The following is a 19,010-nucleotide window of genomic DNA, read 5'->3' as shown; positions in this document are numbered from 1 at the left end:
TAATACATGAAAATCATATATTTTTTGCTAGTCGAAATCAAAGCAAAAGTAATATTTTAATTTCTTTCAATTTTTTTTTTCTTGTTTTTTTTTTTTAAAAGTTTCTTTTATTTTTGGTTTACCAACATTTAAGCAATATCTAAACTAGGAAGTATACTAAATAAAACTATTTTATTTTATAATTACTTGTTATATTATATAAAAACTAACTAGTTTAAAAATAATAAATTAGTAATTTAAATAAGTAATTAGTAATTTAAATGTTTATCAATTTAATTTACTAATAAATTACGTGAGTTTTTTTATTATCAAAAGTATTAAGCGGTAAGGCTGGTCTTCTCAGCAAGTTGGTTTCAAACAGATTTTATATAATGTCTTACAGTCAAGCTTCCATTGGCAGAAACTTGGTGCTTTAGAAAGAGTCAGCTGAGGAAGAAGAAGTAAAATTTGAGGATAAGGGCCTGATAAGAAACCAACCTCTCCCTCAAAATGACAAAAGCCCAAGAGAAAGTACTGACAGACAGTGTGTAGAGTGCTGATACTGCCGTTGCTGGTTATGGCAGTGATTCTTCAGAAGACCGCATTGAAATAGTGTCTGGGCGGGTTGATCAAACAAAACCAACAGAAACAAAAAGCTTACAAGTGGTCGAAGGAACCTTTGAATAGGATGATACTATGCACGGAATAAGAAGTTATCAACTTTGTAAACTGGGTGGTTCATTATCCTTGGAAATCTTTTGATTTCCCCACAATGTTGTACCATGTAGCTTTAAAAATTGTTCATTTAAGTTTTTGATGTGTACACTAACTAATGAGAAGAGTCTGCATAGCACACCAGTTTCTATTTATTCATCACAGACCCTAGCCATGGGTCCAAATAGAAAGAGCAGAGCAGATATTTTCGAATTCCAACATATGTTATGGTATTTGATCCATTTGGAAGTCACTGAATCAATTTGTGGCATTGACAAGGAGCAAATACGAAAGATAGGCATTTTTAGTCTACTCAATTAGTAAAATCTGAACAAAGATTCATTACAACTACTACACCACGCAACTCTTAGCAGTGAACTAACTAACAACTTTACAAGCTTACTAATAGTAGTAATGTAGTACATAAGTAACAAAAGATACCAGCACCAGTAATTAAGGTTTCAACTTCCAACTCTTCAAGAGATGGTAACCTCAACTTTTTTGGGTTTCGGAGGTGGAGGAAGCTTCTCAACCACAACAGTCAGAACCCCATTTTCGCATTTGGCCGATATAGCTCCGACATTGGCATTTTCAGGCAATCGAAATTTTCTCAAAAGCTTGTTGTTCACCCTCCTCTCCAGTCTCAAGTATTTGCACCCTTCTTCTTCACCCTCCTCACGTTTCCTCTTCCCACCACCACTTCGAATAATCAAAGTGTTCTCGTCCTCAACCGTCACCTGCACTCCAATTCACAATTATCACTTTTACTTTAATTTTGTTAAAAATTAATATTACGATCACGATACATATGAATTTACATAATTATGAAAAAGTACCTGTATATCAGACTTGGACAAACCAGGGACATCCATATAGAAGATGTAGTCTTTCGGAGTGTCCAAAATGTCGACAGGGATGGTTGAAAAGGTTTTGTTCTCACGTGTTTCTTGACCTCGAGAAGGGAAAATAAGTTTCTCTATGGTCTCTGGGAAATGGAAAATGTGATTCACTGCTGAGCCCAAGTCTCCATTGAAGAGGCTCGAATCTGCGACTCCATTACTCATTTCTTTTCTTTCAAATATCAAATCAATTACTCCTAAAAAAACCAAAGAAGAATAAAAAAAAATTGCTCAACGATTTGGCGTAGCAAAGCTAGAGAGAGTGTTAGTAAAAGTGATCAACGATCAGTTTGTAGTGGTGTTTGGTGGCTGAGAAAATTGAGGGAGAGATTTTCTATAAAAGAGATGAGTGGAAAGTATCGTGAAAGTTCCAGAAAAACAGAGCGGAAAGGCACAGAACGGTGTAGAAGCCTCGCGGATTTTGGAGAGGGGTTATGGACATACACGTGTCTAATCGTTATTGGCTTGCCCTATACGTGGCTTCACTTAAAAAGTTAATTTGTCATTTCACGTCTATAATTTGACTGTTACTTTCTAGTAAATTTTTTAATGTTAAATATTTCATGTTTTTGTCAAAAAAAGAAGAAAAGAAATTAATTAACTAATCATTATCTCGAAAACCATTTTTTTTTAAAACTATTTAACTTTTGTAGATTGTCCTTTAATTAGTTATTTTGTTAAAAACATTGATGAAACCAGTGATAAATTATTCTCAGTAAACTTTATTTGAATAAACTAATATTTTATAATTTTTCAAAATATTTATATAAAAAAAAATTATTACAGATTTTATTTTCACACAGCTCGAAAATCCTATACAACTTGAATTATGTTGTAAAATAATGGCGCACACAACAATTTTTTAAAGAAATTTCCAAAATTTTGTGTTTGTAAAAATAATGAAGATCAATAATTATTGGTTACGCAGACCGTGAAGTGTTATAACCAGATGCACAGTTTTGTTCTTTCTATATGTAGATTTTGTAGATGACAATATATTATCACTTTTTTTTTCTTTTAAAAAAAGATAAATACTGAAAGATACTAGTTAGTATACATTTTGTTTTGTTGTTATATAGTTATTAGTATAATAAAATATTAAGTTTATATAATTTAATGTAATAATTTTTAAAAATATTACTAATTAATTACATAACGCTACTTCTAAAAGCTGCTAACTAAAAAAAATTAAAAAGTTTATTTATTGTATTCACTTTTAAATAACTAAATTAGATCATAGGTGGGTGGATTGCATGACAAAAATATGTTACAAGTTCAGATTTCAGCATAGGCAAATTAGATATGTGCTTAGGGACCATGCCAAAAAATAATTTTCTCTTATTAAAATTATACTTTTTTTATTAATTTTAAAATAAAAATTTAAAATATTTTTTTCTATAACCCACTAAATTTTAAGACCCGCCTTAATTTATTAGTAATTGTTTGGTTGTCAAATCTTAAAATGAGTTAATTTTAGCTTATATAATTAAAATCTCAATTAAAGAAATAATTACATAAAATATTAATTTTTGTAAAATTTTAATTTTTTTATGTTTAATTTTGTTTTTACATTTTTACGACATTTTATAAAAATACACAAAAAGAACATACAAGTAACAAGAAATAATATACAAATAATAAAAAATTAACAACAAAATAATAAGAATACAACATAAAAATATACTAAAATATTATATTTTATGTAAATAAAATCAAAAAAACATACAAATTAAAAATTCCTTAACAAAGGATCTATATTTTTTTTGGTTAAGGTATTAAATTTTGAACTAAAAGTTTATACCAAAATAAAAATCCTGGTGCTGTGGTTGAGTGGTGGATTAAACCTGTTGGTAATATCAAAGTTAATTGTGATGAGTCTCTATTCTCGTCGGAATCGAAATTTGGGCTAGGGTTGATTGCTTGCGATTCCTAGGGGCTGTTGGTGGAGGCTATGACCGTGGTTCGTTCATATAGAGAGTGGATACCCATATGGCTGAACAATTGGAGTTAATTAGGAAATGCTGAATTGGATTAAATCTTATGATGAAGTTTTGTTGATGACAGGCTTATGCTTTTATTCTTGAATTTGATTGTCATTGGTTTTCAATGCTATTTTGGATGATGCTGTTATCTTTTTCCCTTTGGTACTGTTATTGCAGATTGTAAGAGACTTGTTCATAGTGTCAATGACTCAATGATGTTTTGTTTTCTTTTATTAAACAATCCGGGAACCAAGCGGCAGATTGGTTAGTTCACTTCTCTAGTTCTTTTCCTGGTCATAATTTCGGTGGGGGTGATGTTTTTACTAGTTTGCAAGCTATTGTATTAGTTGATTCTATGAAGTTTTTTCTTCTGTTTCAAAAAATATATATATCTAAACCATACAAAGAATATATTTCTTACCTTAAAATTTTTTATGAAACTAAAACAAAGTATAGTTCAGAGTCTAAATTTGAATTGTACAATACTACAAGTGCAGTAGATGTAGATTAAAAAAAGAAAACTATTGTACCAATTTCTGATACCAAAGGAATACCACAGAAAACAAATGTGCACAGTGAACCTACTTTTCATCCGTAAGGACCACAAAGAAGAAGCTCTAAACTATTACAAATGTTTTTATTCTAGATTGTGTCTCCTAATGTGATCTGGAATAGTATATGCTTTTTTGTCCCTATTTTGAATCATTAAATCCTATAATTAACTTCATGGCATATTATCTTCCCTTTGCAAATCTGAATAACCATATTATATTAAACATGAATATATTCAAGCACATGATCCAAACCAAACCTAAAAAGTAATCTTAAAGTGATACATGATTTGTTTCCCCATAAGCAAATGTTAAGACAAAAACATCTTAAAAACGAGATTTATCACCATCTTTATCACCTTGAATAATGATACATAGTATATAGATTAAAGAGTACAATCAAAACATAATATAATATCTTCACTATCTTCCAAAAAAATGATTTGATTGTTGGCTTGAAATCAAATTGGTGCTTCATTTTATGAATAAATGAAATAAATTAAACTCCACCAACCACCACATATTTCTAGCCAATAAAAAAGAAACAGAGTAGGCTGCTGTTTAAGGTGATTTGAATTCTTCCACTTGACTTTAAATAGTGGTTTTGTTTAAGTACCCCATAAAAGGACAATATAATAGACAAGAAAGTTTTAAAGCTTAGACCTCTTACTTTCCAATTAGTAAGAAAATAAAAATAATCGTACTGGACTACTGAAATCACTTTATGGCATGTTTCTGTACTATATTCATATAAAGGATCACAATTATTGTCACCCAGTGAAACTTTGCTCTTGTTTAGTTCATGATAACAAAATGATACAGAAAAAAAAAATGAAGACAAAAATGAAATCCACTAGCTAATGTAATTGAAATTGAATCTGCCTCAAACTTGACAAGTGTTTTATGGTTTAAAATTTTGTTGTCAAAATTTAGTGATTTTTCACATCCGTGAAATTGTGTCATACAACATAAAAGCCATTAAAGATTCTAAAAGGTTAGTTCAGATCCGAACCGAATATAATTCAGATTCAAGATTTTACACTGCACTTGACCAGATTCAAGTGACTTTATATTACTACATAAAAATTGTGCAGTGTGCAACAGCTTTCGTCTGTAAGGACCACAATGAACTGAAGAAGCTCCAAAGTACTAGTCTAAGATTTGTGTCTCCCAATATGCTATCTGCTATTTTCTGGCCCTATTTCAAATCATTAAAATCCTATAATTTCATGGCCTCCCTCTGCAAATTTGTAACCATATTAAAATCTGTATCTATATATATAAATTTAAGCACATTATGCAAACCTAACAATAATCTAACATTAATTCATGATTTATATTCACAATAAAGCACGTGTAAGACAGCAATATCTTAAGGTTGATATTTAGACCATTTTTCCAACTGTGGCCACATGATTTATTAGCAATGAGAGAGTCATAGCTCCTTAAACATGTATTATATTTCACTATCATCCAAAAAGAATGATTTGATTGTTTGTTTGAGATTTAATGAGTGCTTGCTTCATTTTATAAAATTATACTATAAAACACTCTACCACCACTATATTCTTACACAAACAAGAAAAAACAGAATAATATTAATCTCAAACAAGAATAATACCTTAAACAGCAATATTTTTTGTTTTTATTTTTGAAAGAGAGTACTCTGTTGTTTAACGTACCCTTCATGAATTGATAATTCCATTTATTTTTGAATACTCCATGAAAGTAAGGAAGTAAAAAGAGCAATAAGGTAGGGAATGAAATGTTCATCCCCATTATATAAATATATAGATATAAAAAGACACAGTCTAGTTTGGCCTTTTGATAGTTCTTAAAGCATATAAAATATTTCACTATCTTCCAAATAATATAAAAAAAAAGAAATTTTTTTGATTTAATTGTTTGTTTGAGACTTAATTGATGCTTCTTTTCAAAAGATAAATAAAATACCACCACTGCATAATTCTACACAAAATAGAAAAAACAGAGAAGAGAGTACTCTGTTGTTGAGGTACCTACCTTTCATCGATTTATGACCCCATTTAACTTAATTCGACTTGTATCTTTTAAAAATACCCCATGACTTTAAAAAAAGATTATAATATAAAATGCCCCACGAAAGGGAAAGAAAATAAATAGAAGGGCAATAAGAAAGACAGAGTCTAGTTTGGCCTCCTACTAGGTATCTAGTCATCCTTATAGTAAAAAAAAAACAAATATTTTAACCGTATTGGACCACTAGAGGTAGAAGAGAAGAACATTTTGGAAGCAGAATAGTCCCTATTATGTACATATATCACAAAGGACCACACAGAATATTGTCACCTAGTGAAGCTCTGCTCTATTTTTTAATTTTCTCTTTTGTTGCCGTACCAACTCAATTAGTGTAGCATTAATAACAGTACTAGTTTTTTCTGCATTTCAAAGAAACGATGCACTAAAAAAATCTTAAAAATGAAGGCTTCTACAAATATGAATCATCACACAGCAATATTTGTGTTGTGTGTGTGAGTAAATGGGTTTAAAAGCAATCAATATGTTTTGTGGGAATGTGATCATTATTTCCCAGAGAAACGTAAGTTTGAAAATTTTGGATGGATACCAACTTAAGTTCTATTTATCATTCAAAATGTTATAATATAGAGAGCTTTATTCTCGTGATGTGTTTGTGTTTTTTTTATTTATTTATTTTGGCTTTGTATTCATGCATGGAAAGAGATCCAGTAGTGCATAGATTTGTCCGCAAAGACAGAATAGAATAGAATAGATATTGGTAACGCTCGAATATGTGGGGGCAATTGGCAAAGACAAAAGTTGGTGCTACAGAAGAAAAGAAAGATGCCTTTGGAGTTTGGATGGTGTTTGGCTGTTGGTGAAAAATAAAACCCAGTTGGGAACTGGTAGACTGCTTACCAACCAACAGCTTGTTTTTCTTGTTGTTACTTGTTAGAAGTTGCTGTGAACAAAAGAGAAAAAAAAAAAAGAAACCAACCACCAAAATGCTTCTTATTACACACTCACCCTTTTCCTTTTTTTACCTGGAAACAACAAGTAATGTATAAAGGAAAACAAAAAATACTTAGCCATTCGTCACTCATGGAAATATATAGCATGCCCAAAATATTTCCTTTTCAAAAATTATACATGGCTGGCATGTTAATTATAAAATTAGATATCAATTTAGACCTAATTTTTTCCACATACGTGAAAGCCACCACCAGCTATATTGTGAAGTACCCTCAAACCTTTACTTATACGACTTTTTTTTTTATTTATTTATTTAAAGATATTAAAAGGGTTGGGGTCAGACAAAGAGTGTCTATATATGCAATAAATAAAAAAGAAAACAAAACAGAAAAAATTTAAAAGATATGATTGATATTGTTAAGCCAATTCAAGCCCCCACGCCAATTGACAAAGCCGCAACTGGTTTTGCACTCTAAAATATGTATTTATTATAGCAAAAAAATGAATATCTGCATTTCTTAGCTGGAAATGAAACAGTGGGCCATGTTGTCTCTATCTCTATTTGACTCTTCCTTTTCTTCTTCTCCAAACTCTTATATATAAATACACGAACCTTCCTTCCCTATTTTCATACAAACAAATTAACCAAAAATCTCTCTTTCTCTTTTTCTTTTAAAAATCCTAAGAAAGACATATATATAAATGGCAAAAGTAGGAAAGCTAGGAGGGAAGTTGAAGTCAGCCATAAAAAGATGGCCATCCTTGACCAAATTCAGCCGCATGAGCAGCAATGGAAGCATCTCATCACCATATCACCCTCATCATAATAATGATCATGACCACAACCAGATCTCAAACGACGTCGTTAATAATGATCAGCTTCATGCCGTTTACGTGGGCAAGTCTAGGCGGCGTTACTTGGTGAGCTCAGAAGTGGTTGAACATCCTCTGTTTCAGGAGCTCGTAGACAAGTCTGCTGCTGCCTCTGTCTACTGTGAAGACGCTACTGGAATCTCCGTCGCTTGCGAGGTTGTGTTGTTTGAACACTTGCTTTGGATGTTGGACAACGCCGAGGCTCAGCTGGGTTCCATGGATGAGCTTGTTGAGTTCTATACTTGCTGATTTTTTTTTATATTTATATTTATATATATATCACTGACCAAGCATATGAAGCAGTTAATTAATTATTAGTTTGTAATTGTATAGAGATATTATATATGGTAATGGTCTTTTGTGTGCCTGTGCTTTGGACAGTGACCAATAACAATATATATTATTGTTATAATTAACCATTTCTTTTTCGAGAAAAGTTGTATTAATTGCTAATGCAAAAGAGTTTGTTATTCAAAATCTCTCTCAGGTTAATTAGTGTTAGGAACTTGATGATGATGATTTTCATTTCATATATTTTCATTATATTTATGAATAATTACTTGTATTTTATGGTTACATTAATTTAAATAAAATTTATGTTGTAATTCATTTGAAGTAATATTATTACCATTATAGTCGATATATATAAGCATGAATAACCTTACATATATATGTCCAAACGAGAATGTACATGTACATGTACCAGTATTTCTGTAAAATACTTAAAAATAAATAAAGAAATAAAAAAAACACAAAAGAAAAGATAATACAAACAACCAAAAACAACTGTATCTGGGTAATGTTTAATGGGATTATTAATACTGGGAAATTTTGCCCATACTATATATTAGGTACAATGCATTGGCCCCTACTCCATTTATATTTTGGATGTTTCTATTCTACTATTACAACTTGTTTGACTATATAATATGTATCTATATATCTCCAATGTGCCAGTTAAAATCACACTTTTACACATACTATATATGAAGTGATTTATTTAGAGGAAAAAAAAGTGGACGAGGATGACTAAAGAGTAATGAGAATTATAAATTGAATATTAGCTGGCAGGAAATGTAAAACAATATCTCTAATTAATAAAGATAGTTAATTAGCTTGACTGGTGGTCTCAAATTTAAAGAAATATTTAGTTTAAGTTTCAAATGATTGGGTTGTTAAGCTGGATGCTTAAGACCAACCAAGCATTGAACTAATAAAAGTTTATTAATATAACATTTTCTATTAGTAATCATATTAATTAAGTTAGATGAGGATTGTCATTATTCAGACCAAGCAAGCAAATTTGCGTGCTACAGAAGAATTAAGTTTTTTTTTTTTTTTGGTGTGTTATTATTTTATTGTATGTGGCTTAGGGTGTAATTACTAATTAATTAGGAATTTCTTAAGAATTTGAACATTAAAGAAAGTATAATGTTGTGAAAACTAACAGTGGCACGCTATAAGTACGTACTCACTGAGTAGTGGAGGGCATCATAAATCATATTAATGATAGAGCATAATATAGCAATTTAATATGCAAACATTGCTCATTTTGAAAGGAAACTTATAATCACCGTTAATTAATTAATGTAGAGTGTCTACATAAACATGGTTGCTACTTGCTGTCTAAATTATAAGTAAGATTAAGGACACAAAAAATATTCATGATATTATACAAATATTTTGGTGTGAGATAATATGATTATTTTGGTGTATAGTATAATTTATTTCTCATTTTCATCCTTAATATATGTCAACTTTATGATTGTTATGCCTTAAAAGAGAGACTATTGGAAAAAATAATATAAGAAGAAGCCTTAAAAAACATAATACTATATATTGAGCACTTGTAATGTCTAGTATTATCTAGAGGTGATGTTATAATTGGTTAGTAATATTTACTAAAAATATTACCTTAAGTTAGAGCATTACTATTGAGTATTAGTGGTGCTTAGCACTTTCTAGATGTGTCATCTTGTAATTGATCATTAACGACTCCCTAAAAGTTATTGTATATATGAGATCCAATAATTAATTATAACAATAAAGATATTGACACGTAAGAGTGTGTTAAGCACTAATGATGTCTTTAAGCATTTCTCCTTTTAGTTATATGGATCTGATACTTAATGCCTCAATAATAGTATGAGATCGAAGAAGATAGTACTGTTAATCACCACGAATACCTTTTAGCATTAAAAAAAAAAACTGAGTTTGAGACACTCATATAATGAAAAATGAAAAATATACAGTAGTAATATGTATAAGGATGTACAGCCATTTATTAAACATTTAATAAAACTTTATTATATGTAAGGAAATCAGAGCAGTGGCATAGTATAGCCAAAATAACAGGAGTGGGCAAGTAGGTCATAAACTGTGTGCGGTTACATTTACTATGGGTCTTGCCCATTGGACCAAATTGAGGCCATACAATTTGTTGGGTGTTGTTCATTACAAACATTTTAAATTAGTTGAGTGTTGTTCTGCCTGAAGAATCTGTTGAATATAGAAACAAAATATGTTTGGGTGTGAAGTTAATGAAATATGGTGGAAGAATCCAAAAATAGATTGAATAGAAGATACAATTGCTGAGCTGAGCTAGGTTGTTTGGGCCACAGCCACACAGCCATATTAATGACCAAAAATATATATGATAAAACAATAAAACAATGCATTGGCCTCCTAAAGTACTAGCAATAATCACTAGTTAAAGTTATGCAAAGCAACACTTAGGTTTAATGTACAGTTGGCTTTGGCTTTTCTAGCTACTTTTTCTACCCAACTTTTGATTAATATATAAACGTAATTCGATTACATAAATTCAATACTAGGGAAAATATTTATTATAATAATAAAGATATATAAACTATTTTTTTTTTCCTTTTGAGGGAAAAAGATAAACTAATTCGATTGGACAAAATGTTCAGAAGAAGAGTATATTGCTGGCCACTAATGGTGACAAATTTGAAAGTTCCAAATAATATAAAAAGAATAATAAGTTCCCAAAATAATAACATTACCATTTCCATTTCCAATTTCTTTACATTAATATTGCAAGAGTGCAAGCTTATACCCTCAAAAGAAATAAAATAGAAGAAGAAAGATGGGTACTGCAACTCAATCTGATAGATGTTGTTGATATTAATTTACATAATGGTAACATTTTCAATATTTGGTCTTAGACATGCATCTTAATATTTAAGATAGAAGTCAAATATAATAGGTGATACTATTTGTATATATATTTTCTTCGTTCTTATATTTCAAATTAATGTGCCACTGCCAAGTGTTTGTTTCAAATAATTGTTTATATGCTTTTAATTAACATTTTATATTTAAATGAACAAACGGCAACTAATTGATTAATTATATATGATCAACTTGCGTACTAGTGAAAAAAAAAACTTCCTGACAATAAATAAATAAACTTAACAATATGAGAAATTATGTGCACTCCTCTAGCTATACCAAATTAAATGATATTTATAGCAAATCATATATTTAATTACTAAACTGACCATTAATTCTTAGCAAAAGATTACAAAAATGTGACTTCTCTCTCTTTGTAAGCATAAGAATGCCAATCACTGATCAGGAGTATACTTATGGTTCATTCATACCAATATATATATACATCATCATTGGCAATAATTAGATCGATCCACTAAACAAAAAAGTATAAACAAATGTTAATTTCATCAATACTTTTTTTTTTCTATTTTTTTTTATCGGAATATATAAAAAGAACATACAAAGTACTTAATATTATGTTATTTCATATATACCAGTAACATCATTACCTACCACTACCAGCACTAATCCACAATTCCCAGAAACTAATGTAATATATATTCTGTACGAACAAATAATTAATTATTAATACAAAATAATGAGTAATAATCAAAGGGGTTTAACCCTGAAGACGTTGGGCTTAGAGGAGTGTTTGGTAATCCAATCCTCAAAATCCTTGGCTCCACAAGGGATCCTCAAAACCCCATCATTAGAAAAGCCATATTCTTCAGCCGATCTATAGAGCAACTCTGAGAAATGGGCATCGCCAAATAAGGCCGTTCGGACCATAAATCGCTTAGTTAACTCATCTTCTAATCCAACACAAATTGGCACATAACCTCTTGGTGTCAATGGAACTGGAGACCCTCTCAGTCGAAGTCGTTTTAGTGATCCTTTACCTTCTATCAACTTTCCCAACTTGCTTCCTCTCATTCCCATCACCAAACTCTCTCTCTCTCTCTCTCTCTCTCTCTCTCTCTCTCTCTCTCTCTCTCTCTCTCTCTCTCTCTCTCTCTCTCTCTCTCTCTCTCTCTCTCTCTCTCTAATGAGCAGTACTAATTACAATTACAAGTAGTATGGTAATATATATATTATAATTAATAAGTTAATTAAGGACATGTAGTTTAGAGAAGGGATTATTATTAATTATTTTGTCAATAAACAAGGCCGTGCGTACCTTACTGTCCTTGTTACACACAACAATTAATATTAATTATCTATGATTATGCAGTTTGTCCAACCAAATTCACCAAACGACATTTTTATTATGATAATTAATTAAACTAATTTAGATAAGGGTTAATATTGTTTTGGAATTTGTATTTTTGTAAAAATTATTGATTAGATTATTTGTTTTATTAAATGATAAAATAAATTATGTATTTTTTAAAATGTATAAATAAAATCTTGAGTTTAATTTTTAATTTTTTTTTCAAATATAACTAATTTGAAAATATTTCATGAAACCAATAGGTACAGAAAACACCAATTTTATTATAATATCTCTACATTAAGTTATTATTAATAAGACAAAATTAATTTATAATACAATTTAGTACTATTTTATAAAATACAAGATGAAATTTGTCATTTAACTTGCAAAATAATATTTACACATTTTATAAAATAATAGGTATATATGTTTATTTATTTTTGTCTTCCCCGTTTTATGTGATGGAGATGTTTATATACATTATTTATATATTATAATTAAGATTCTCCACTGGTAATGGGATTGAAGAGTGCATTCCGTGGCCACTAAGTTGACAACTGCCCAATTAATTTAAGAACTAATTAATCGATCTATATTAATGTTTGGGTTTGGGTTCATATACATATATATACATATAAATATAATTATGTATTGGAAATAACATTGATTCTTTGAATTACTTTTGCATGTAAGGAATGATGAAACCATAAAGCTTTATAATTTATATATATTTCTAGAATAGAAGGTTTTAGTGTACGTACTTATTCACCTGTTAATAATCATAATATTACGAGTCAATGTCGTAAAAGTCACGTTTATATATAAGATAATATCTAAAGTAATTATGATTATAATTAATTGAATAATTTTAGTACGTACCAATAGAAGGATACCCTTTGTACTGTCACTGAGTTGCGAATTGCTCCACGGCAACCTGAAAATTATTGAGTCCCCTTCTTTAATGGAAAATTAATGTAGCTTTGAGACCTCTGAAAAAAATGCATCTACAACTAGAGCCTAGAGGCTCTTGTTGGATATAGGATATTAATAATCAAACCACAGAAAATAAGTATTACGACATCATTTAATCAATAATACTAACAATATATATCTTTTTATATATTTATAGGGAGCTATTATATGAGGCACACAAAAAATATCTTAGGGTATAATCTATTAATTGAGGTATTTAAAATATACATTTTCTTATAAAAAAATTATGACGATATATATTCATTGTAGTCACGCAACAGGCTTCTTGTATTTTTCTTTTTTAGAAATTTCAGCTAATTTATATGGCTTGAATCAAAATTCAAACGCTTTGTTATGGGCAATTATTTTCTCTCATACAAGTAAAGAATAATGGAGGTAACCACGATGCATTCTAAGGATGATGCACCTAAATTTAGTATTTAGAAAAAAAAAAATTAATCTCTATTTTTTTTTTATATTAAGTACGTTATAGTTATTTGAAATATTCTATAAAATTTTAAGAAATTCAAAATTATTTACAATATAAAACAGTTTATTTCACATGCGTATAAAATAAAATAATCACATGTGTAACACATAACTATAACGTACACGACCTATTTTCAACATGCTAAATTTTTCTAAATTTTTTTAAAATTTTGCAGTAAGTCTTAAATAAATGTAACGTACACGACTATGAGAAAAATTAGACTAAATTTTTTTTTCGAATATCGAAATAAATAGGAGTACACCAATACACTCCTTTAGCAGAGTACATTGTAAAATTTTTCAAAAATAATAGTCAACTTTGATTTGGATATGATAAATTAATGCAAAAATTTATTAACATTCTAATAAGATCACAATGAACACTATCATAAGTAATAATAATAATAATAATAAATTAAAATTTTAGTTTTTCTTATATATCATTGGTGCTTTTACAATACACCCTACTAAAATAGGTGTACTAGTATAATTCTTAACTGTTTCGGTATCTAAAATAATTTATTAGTCTAACTTTTTTCGTAGTCGTTACAATTATTTAAGACATATTGTAAAATTTTAAAAAATTCAGAATAATTTACAATATAGAAATTAATGTTCAAATTATCTATTTTACACGCATATAAAATAAAAAAAGCATGCATGTGCAACAGATTTTTTGAATACTATTTTTGGCGTATTAAATTTTCTAATTCCTTAAAATTTTAAAACATATCTTAAATATTAAATAAGTATGACGTATACGATTATAAAATAAATTTAGACTGAATTATTTTTCTTTTTATATTTTTACGTATAAAATCGATAAAATTTATAATTTCTTCTTTTTATATCTCTCCCAATGGATGGGGACACCGATCAGAAACATTTGGGTCAGCCCATTGAAAAGGAAGTCCATTTAGGTTAGTGCTTCAGAGTAGGAAATTTACATGGTATACTAACTTTTATTATTTTTTTTACAAAAATATTGTCATGCGGTATTTTTTACTTTTTTACTGTATTTTTTTATAAATTTCATACTGCAGTATATTGTGTTAAGTTTTCACTGGTGTTCTACTGGTGTTTTTTAGTTGTTCTACTAGTATTTTGAGTTGTTCTGTTTTGTGTTCTACTATTGTTTTATAAAAATACAGTATTTTTGTAAATTTTTTCGTTTGACAATATTTTTGTAAAAGTTACTCCAAATTATAGTATTTTTGTAAGTTTTCTTCAGACCGAAAGGCCCATCGGGCCATGACCGAACGTCGTCGTTTGACAGTTGGCCGAAACAAAGTATCAACTATCAAGCGCTGTTCTTGTTCTTCCTCATCTTTGTCTGTACGTGATTCATAACGTTAAACGGCCAGAACCAGAATCAGTGCAGTCCTCTACTATACTATGGTATGTTGATATTCCCTCAATATCTAAATTGACATTCTTTCAATTTTTCATGCCGTTTCTGGAGAAACCCTTAAATATGTAATTGACTAAGCATTGCCTGTGTGTTTTATGTTTTGCACCATTGCTCTGATTGGAGCTAATTAGAGTCTAATTCACGATTCAACTATATGATCATTAATTGAATTAACCTCATTTTGTGGCTAATTATATAAGCTTAGGATGAGTTTGGGTGAAGCTTTTGGCAAACTTTCTAATGGGATTATTTTGGTTCTGTTTTCAGATGCTCAGAATTTGAAGACAAAACCCACCTTGCTGTTTTTTTTTCTCAGCATTGCCTACTAGCCATTTGCGGTATTTACTCTTTTTATCTCTAATGTTAAGGTTGTTTTGAAAGTTTTTAAAGAGTGTTTTTTTTTTCTTCTCCGAAGACCAACATGTTTGATAAAATGCCACAGAGACTTGAATTCTTTAAATCTGTCGCTTTTTGCTATAATTTGGTATTATTGTGTTATATTGGTGCCGTTGTTTTATTTAAGGCCATATGTTTAACATTTGCCTGGTATCAAGAGAGCAAAGTACTAGTTGATCAAATTTAGTAGTTTCTTTGAACAATTTAGAATTTTATAAAAAATTTTCCAAATGCGTTTTGAATTTTAAAGAAGCAACTATAAAAACTCTAGTTTTTAAACACAATCATTGTTTATAGAATTTTAATTTCAGATCATGTATCAAACGTTTCCCTTTCTTAACTGTAGGAAATTACTGGTGTAGTAGTGAAATGTCAAGGTTCCGAGCCATGTGGCAAGCATCCCTGAATGCGACGAAGAAAGGTAACATTACTTTGCTTTTGCTTGTCTCTCCCCATTATAGCCATATGTACTTTAATGTATATAAGTTTGTGGGCTGTCCTACCACTTAAGAAGCAGTAATCCGTGATTCAGTATGAAGTTGCGGTATAATGTACTGACCTTCATTGAGTATTTTTGCTGACATTTTATGTTCTCTTTATATTACATTCTGTCTTTGAGTATTAGGAAGCCATCATCTTATACCATGTGAGCTTCTCGTTTTTTCCTCTATTTTTTTATAATTAATGCTTCATCTTTAATCCTTTCTCCAATTAAATGTTTCATTTGGGCATTAGTAGTAGGCTTATTTATCGATTAGGGAGGATAGTTAATTCTTTATTTTTGTACACTGGTGTTTTCGCAGTCCTTATATTCTTCCTTTCTAATGTCAAACTGTAGCTCTCACGTGGAGTGCTGAAGATCTGATGCCTCCCACTGAAAGACATATTTTCACCTTCAATTCAAAAGAAGAGGTTAAAAAGTGGCACTTATATTCAGATTCTGAATATGGAGGTATTATTGTAAACAATTCACTTTTAATCATCTTTCTAAGCATAACATTGAGTACATATTCAAGTTTGATTTGAATCGTGCTGTTAAAGCCTTGGCTAAAATAATTCTATCAACGAAATTTCCCTTTTCTTTCTATTTTATTTTGTTTTAATAGAGTTGGCTTTGCTAATGTCATTAATCAATATGCAGATGCTAATCACAAATGCGCCCTTTGTATATTTTATAGGGTTGTCCTCGGCGTCTTTGGAGATCATGGATGCTGGAAAGGGACTAAAAGGTACAAAATAAAAGTTAACTTTAAGTCGGCTTCATGAAAGGTTATATAGCAAGATTATTGTTTGCCTACGCACTTTCATTTTATGTGATTATGAATATAATACTGAAACAAAGGGGCGAAGTAGACCCTGTAGTTGAACTATTAAATTTCTCAGTTAAGCTGTGTAAAGATACGGTCTCCATTCTTAATATCTTTTCTTCTCTGTTTTGATGTAGGAGTTTTCTCTGGCAATCTCTCACTTGATGTCATTCCAGGCTCAAAATGGAATATCAGTCGAAGTGGTTTCTGTGGAATGAGGTCAAGGAAGGTGAAATTATGTCCAAAAATTATAAGTATATATCATATGTTTGGAGTCTTGATTGATTATCATTATACTTTTCTACAGTGTCAAAGCATGATTTAGTTTATGCTTCCACATTGTTAGGTGCAGCATAACAATGTGTCATTTTGTGCTTTACTATTTAGGCTGGTGGAAACAATAGCTTGTCTTGCTTTGTTTTCTATAATAGATGTGGATGAGCCATTGATACTATTGATAACATGAATGATACATTAAGTTGTTCTGCATGTGGTTTGCTTTATTGAGATTTTAGTATTGATATTTTGAGCAAACCTTCGTAAAAATGTGTTAGAGTTTCCTGCCTTTGTTTAATGAGAACATTTATGAAAATAAAACCACTTTCCCCCCTTCTCTTTGATTATACTCTTTTGGCTCCTCTTTTTGGAGAGGCGGCACTTGGCTCAGAAGTGTACTTTTTGGCTCACTATCTTCGAATCACAGATCTTTTGGTTTATCTTTTTGGACCGGTTATTGGATTTGGTTCGAATACTCGTTAGAATTTTGTTTGGTTATGGTACTATGTTAAAATTGTAAGATTTCGTAGAGTTCAATCTCAAAATCAATTGGCAATGAGAGGAGTAGCCCATGCATCTTATGTATGGTTTTTAGTTTCCACACATTATCAATGTGGAACTCTCTAACACAATAAAAACTAGTTTTTGTTGGTATATTCCCTTCATGTGTTCGTTTCCTTTCCTTTGGCAGTTTAATGGCTTCATCGATTTGGAGCCGTTTGACACAGTAGCAATGAAGATAAAAGGAGATGGAAGATGTTACATATCCACCGTAAGTATTCTGCTCATGCCACGGAGATTTTTTGTATAAGCCTTTATTTTAAACCTTCGCTGCTTTTTCCCAGTCTTTTTAATGTGATAGGACTCATGCAGATCTATACGGAAAATTGGGTGAATTCACCTGGACAAGAGGAGGATAATTCATGGCAAGCCTTTGTTTTTGTACCCAAAGATAACTGGTACATTGCAAAGGTAAGTTTCGGCTACCTTTAGCTTTATTGGCTTTCTCATCATACAAGAGAAGATTTCTAGATATAAGTCTATTAGTAAAATCAATTAGCTCAGAGTTCTAGTTCACTATTCAGTTTTCTCCTGATAATCACTTCACTAGTTACTCGTCTCAACTGCCTAAAAATCAATTTCGATCGGTGGAAAGAAAAATAATAAAGTTTTGTTCATATGCTGTGTTACTCTTGTTAATTATACACGTAACAGCTGACTTAGCTTATAAATGATATTTTCAGATTCCACTGGTTCAATATCTACCAACTTGGAGAGGAAGTGTTATAGATGCAGAGATGGAAATGAATCCATCTCGGGTAGTTGGAATGTCTCTATCCGTGAATGCAGAGGGTGGAATGCCTGGTGCCAGAACTGGGCCAGGTGATTTCAAAATTGAGATAGATTGGATCAAGGGCTTAAGAACACAGTGATTAGTGAAGTGAAAAAATGTAGCTGTATCAAAGCTTTTAATTTGTTTTACATGAATAAATCTTATCCGATCTCTCTGTACAGTACCAAATGATGTTGTAAACTACAAACCATCAACTTGCACTGGTTGGAATTCACTAGGCTGATTCCAACCCATCTAAGTTTTTGTGGGGTTTAGAATTTTCCTTTTAGACCATAAAAGTTGGCAAGATTTTGAGAGAATATATCTTTTGGATATGTGGTTGATGTGTTC

General features: G+C 30.3%; 4 protein-coding genes across 4 annotated transcripts; 2 read left to right on the top strand and 2 right to left on the bottom strand.

Annotated features, from left to right (window-relative positions):
• Positions 1-981: 981 nt before the first annotated feature.
• LOC115704871 (17.4 kDa class III heat shock protein) lies at positions 982-2,076 on the bottom strand. The gene is made up of 2 exons (XM_030632081.2): positions 1,530-2,076; positions 982-1,430 (listed from the first exon to the last, which is right to left on the bottom strand). Exons 1-2 carry the CDS (start codon positions 1,755-1,757, stop codon positions 1,170-1,172), a joined length of 489 nt encoding a protein of 162 aa, XP_030487941.1. The 5' UTR covers positions 1,758-2,076; the 3' UTR covers positions 982-1,169.
• Positions 2,077-7,695: 5,619 nt separating this feature from the next.
• On the top strand, positions 7,696-8,445 carry LOC115704933 (auxin-responsive protein SAUR78). Its single transcript, XM_030632153.2, has one exon. The coding sequence runs from the start codon at positions 7,798-7,800 to the stop codon at positions 8,215-8,217; it is 420 nt and encodes a 139-aa protein (XP_030488013.1). The 5' UTR covers positions 7,696-7,797; the 3' UTR covers positions 8,218-8,445.
• Positions 8,446-11,664: 3,219 nt separating this feature from the next.
• On the bottom strand, positions 11,665-12,329 carry LOC115704545 (auxin-responsive protein SAUR71-like). The gene has a single exon (XM_030631746.2). It carries the CDS (start codon positions 12,199-12,201, stop codon positions 11,872-11,874), a length of 330 nt encoding a protein of 109 aa, XP_030487606.1. The 5' UTR covers positions 12,202-12,329; the 3' UTR covers positions 11,665-11,871.
• A 2,849-nt stretch (positions 12,330-15,178) lies between these two features.
• LOC115708333 (probable complex I intermediate-associated protein 30) lies at positions 15,179-19,010 on the top strand. Its single transcript, XM_030636576.2, has 9 exons — positions 15,179-15,334; positions 15,615-15,685; positions 16,090-16,164; positions 16,582-16,695; positions 16,922-16,972; positions 17,188-17,279; positions 18,018-18,098; positions 18,200-18,298; positions 18,571-19,010. Exons 3-9 carry the CDS (start codon positions 16,113-16,115, stop codon positions 18,757-18,759), a joined length of 678 nt encoding a protein of 225 aa, XP_030492436.2. The 5' UTR covers positions 15,179-15,334; positions 15,615-15,685; positions 16,090-16,112; the 3' UTR covers positions 18,760-19,010.

This window comes from Cannabis sativa, chromosome 1 (genome assembly GCF_029168945.1).
Source record: "Cannabis sativa cultivar Pink pepper isolate KNU-18-1 chromosome 1, ASM2916894v1, whole genome shotgun sequence".
NCBI lineage: Eukaryota > Viridiplantae > Streptophyta > Magnoliopsida > Rosales > Cannabaceae > Cannabis > Cannabis sativa.
Note: the sequence above shows the minus strand (reverse complement) of the source record. Positions and strands in the feature narration are given on the sequence as shown.

Coding starts and splice junctions, on each gene's coding strand:
- LOC115704871 (XM_030632081.2), bottom strand. CDS start 1,757: ATGAGTAATGGAGTCGCAGATTCGAGCCTCTTCAATGGAGACTTGGGC. Junction 1,431..1,529: donor TGTCCAAGTCTGATATACAG/GTACTTTTTCAT, acceptor ATTGGAGTGCAG/GTGACGGTTGAGGACGAGAA.
- LOC115704933 (XM_030632153.2), top strand. CDS start 7,798: ATGGCAAAAGTAGGAAAGCTAGGAGGGAAGTTGAAGTCAGCCATAAAA.
- LOC115704545 (XM_030631746.2), bottom strand. CDS start 12,201: ATGGGAATGAGAGGAAGCAAGTTGGGAAAGTTGATAGAAGGTAAAGGA.
- LOC115708333 (XM_030636576.2), top strand. CDS start 16,113: ATGTCAAGGTTCCGAGCCATGTGGCAAGCATCCCTGAATGCGACGAAG. Junction 16,973..17,187: donor TGCTGGAAAGGGACTAAAAG/GTACAAAATAAA, acceptor GTTTTGATGTAG/GAGTTTTCTCTGGCAATCTC. Junction 17,280..18,017: donor GTGGAATGAGGTCAAGGAAG/GTGAAATTATGT, acceptor TTCCTTTGGCAG/TTTAATGGCTTCATCGATTT.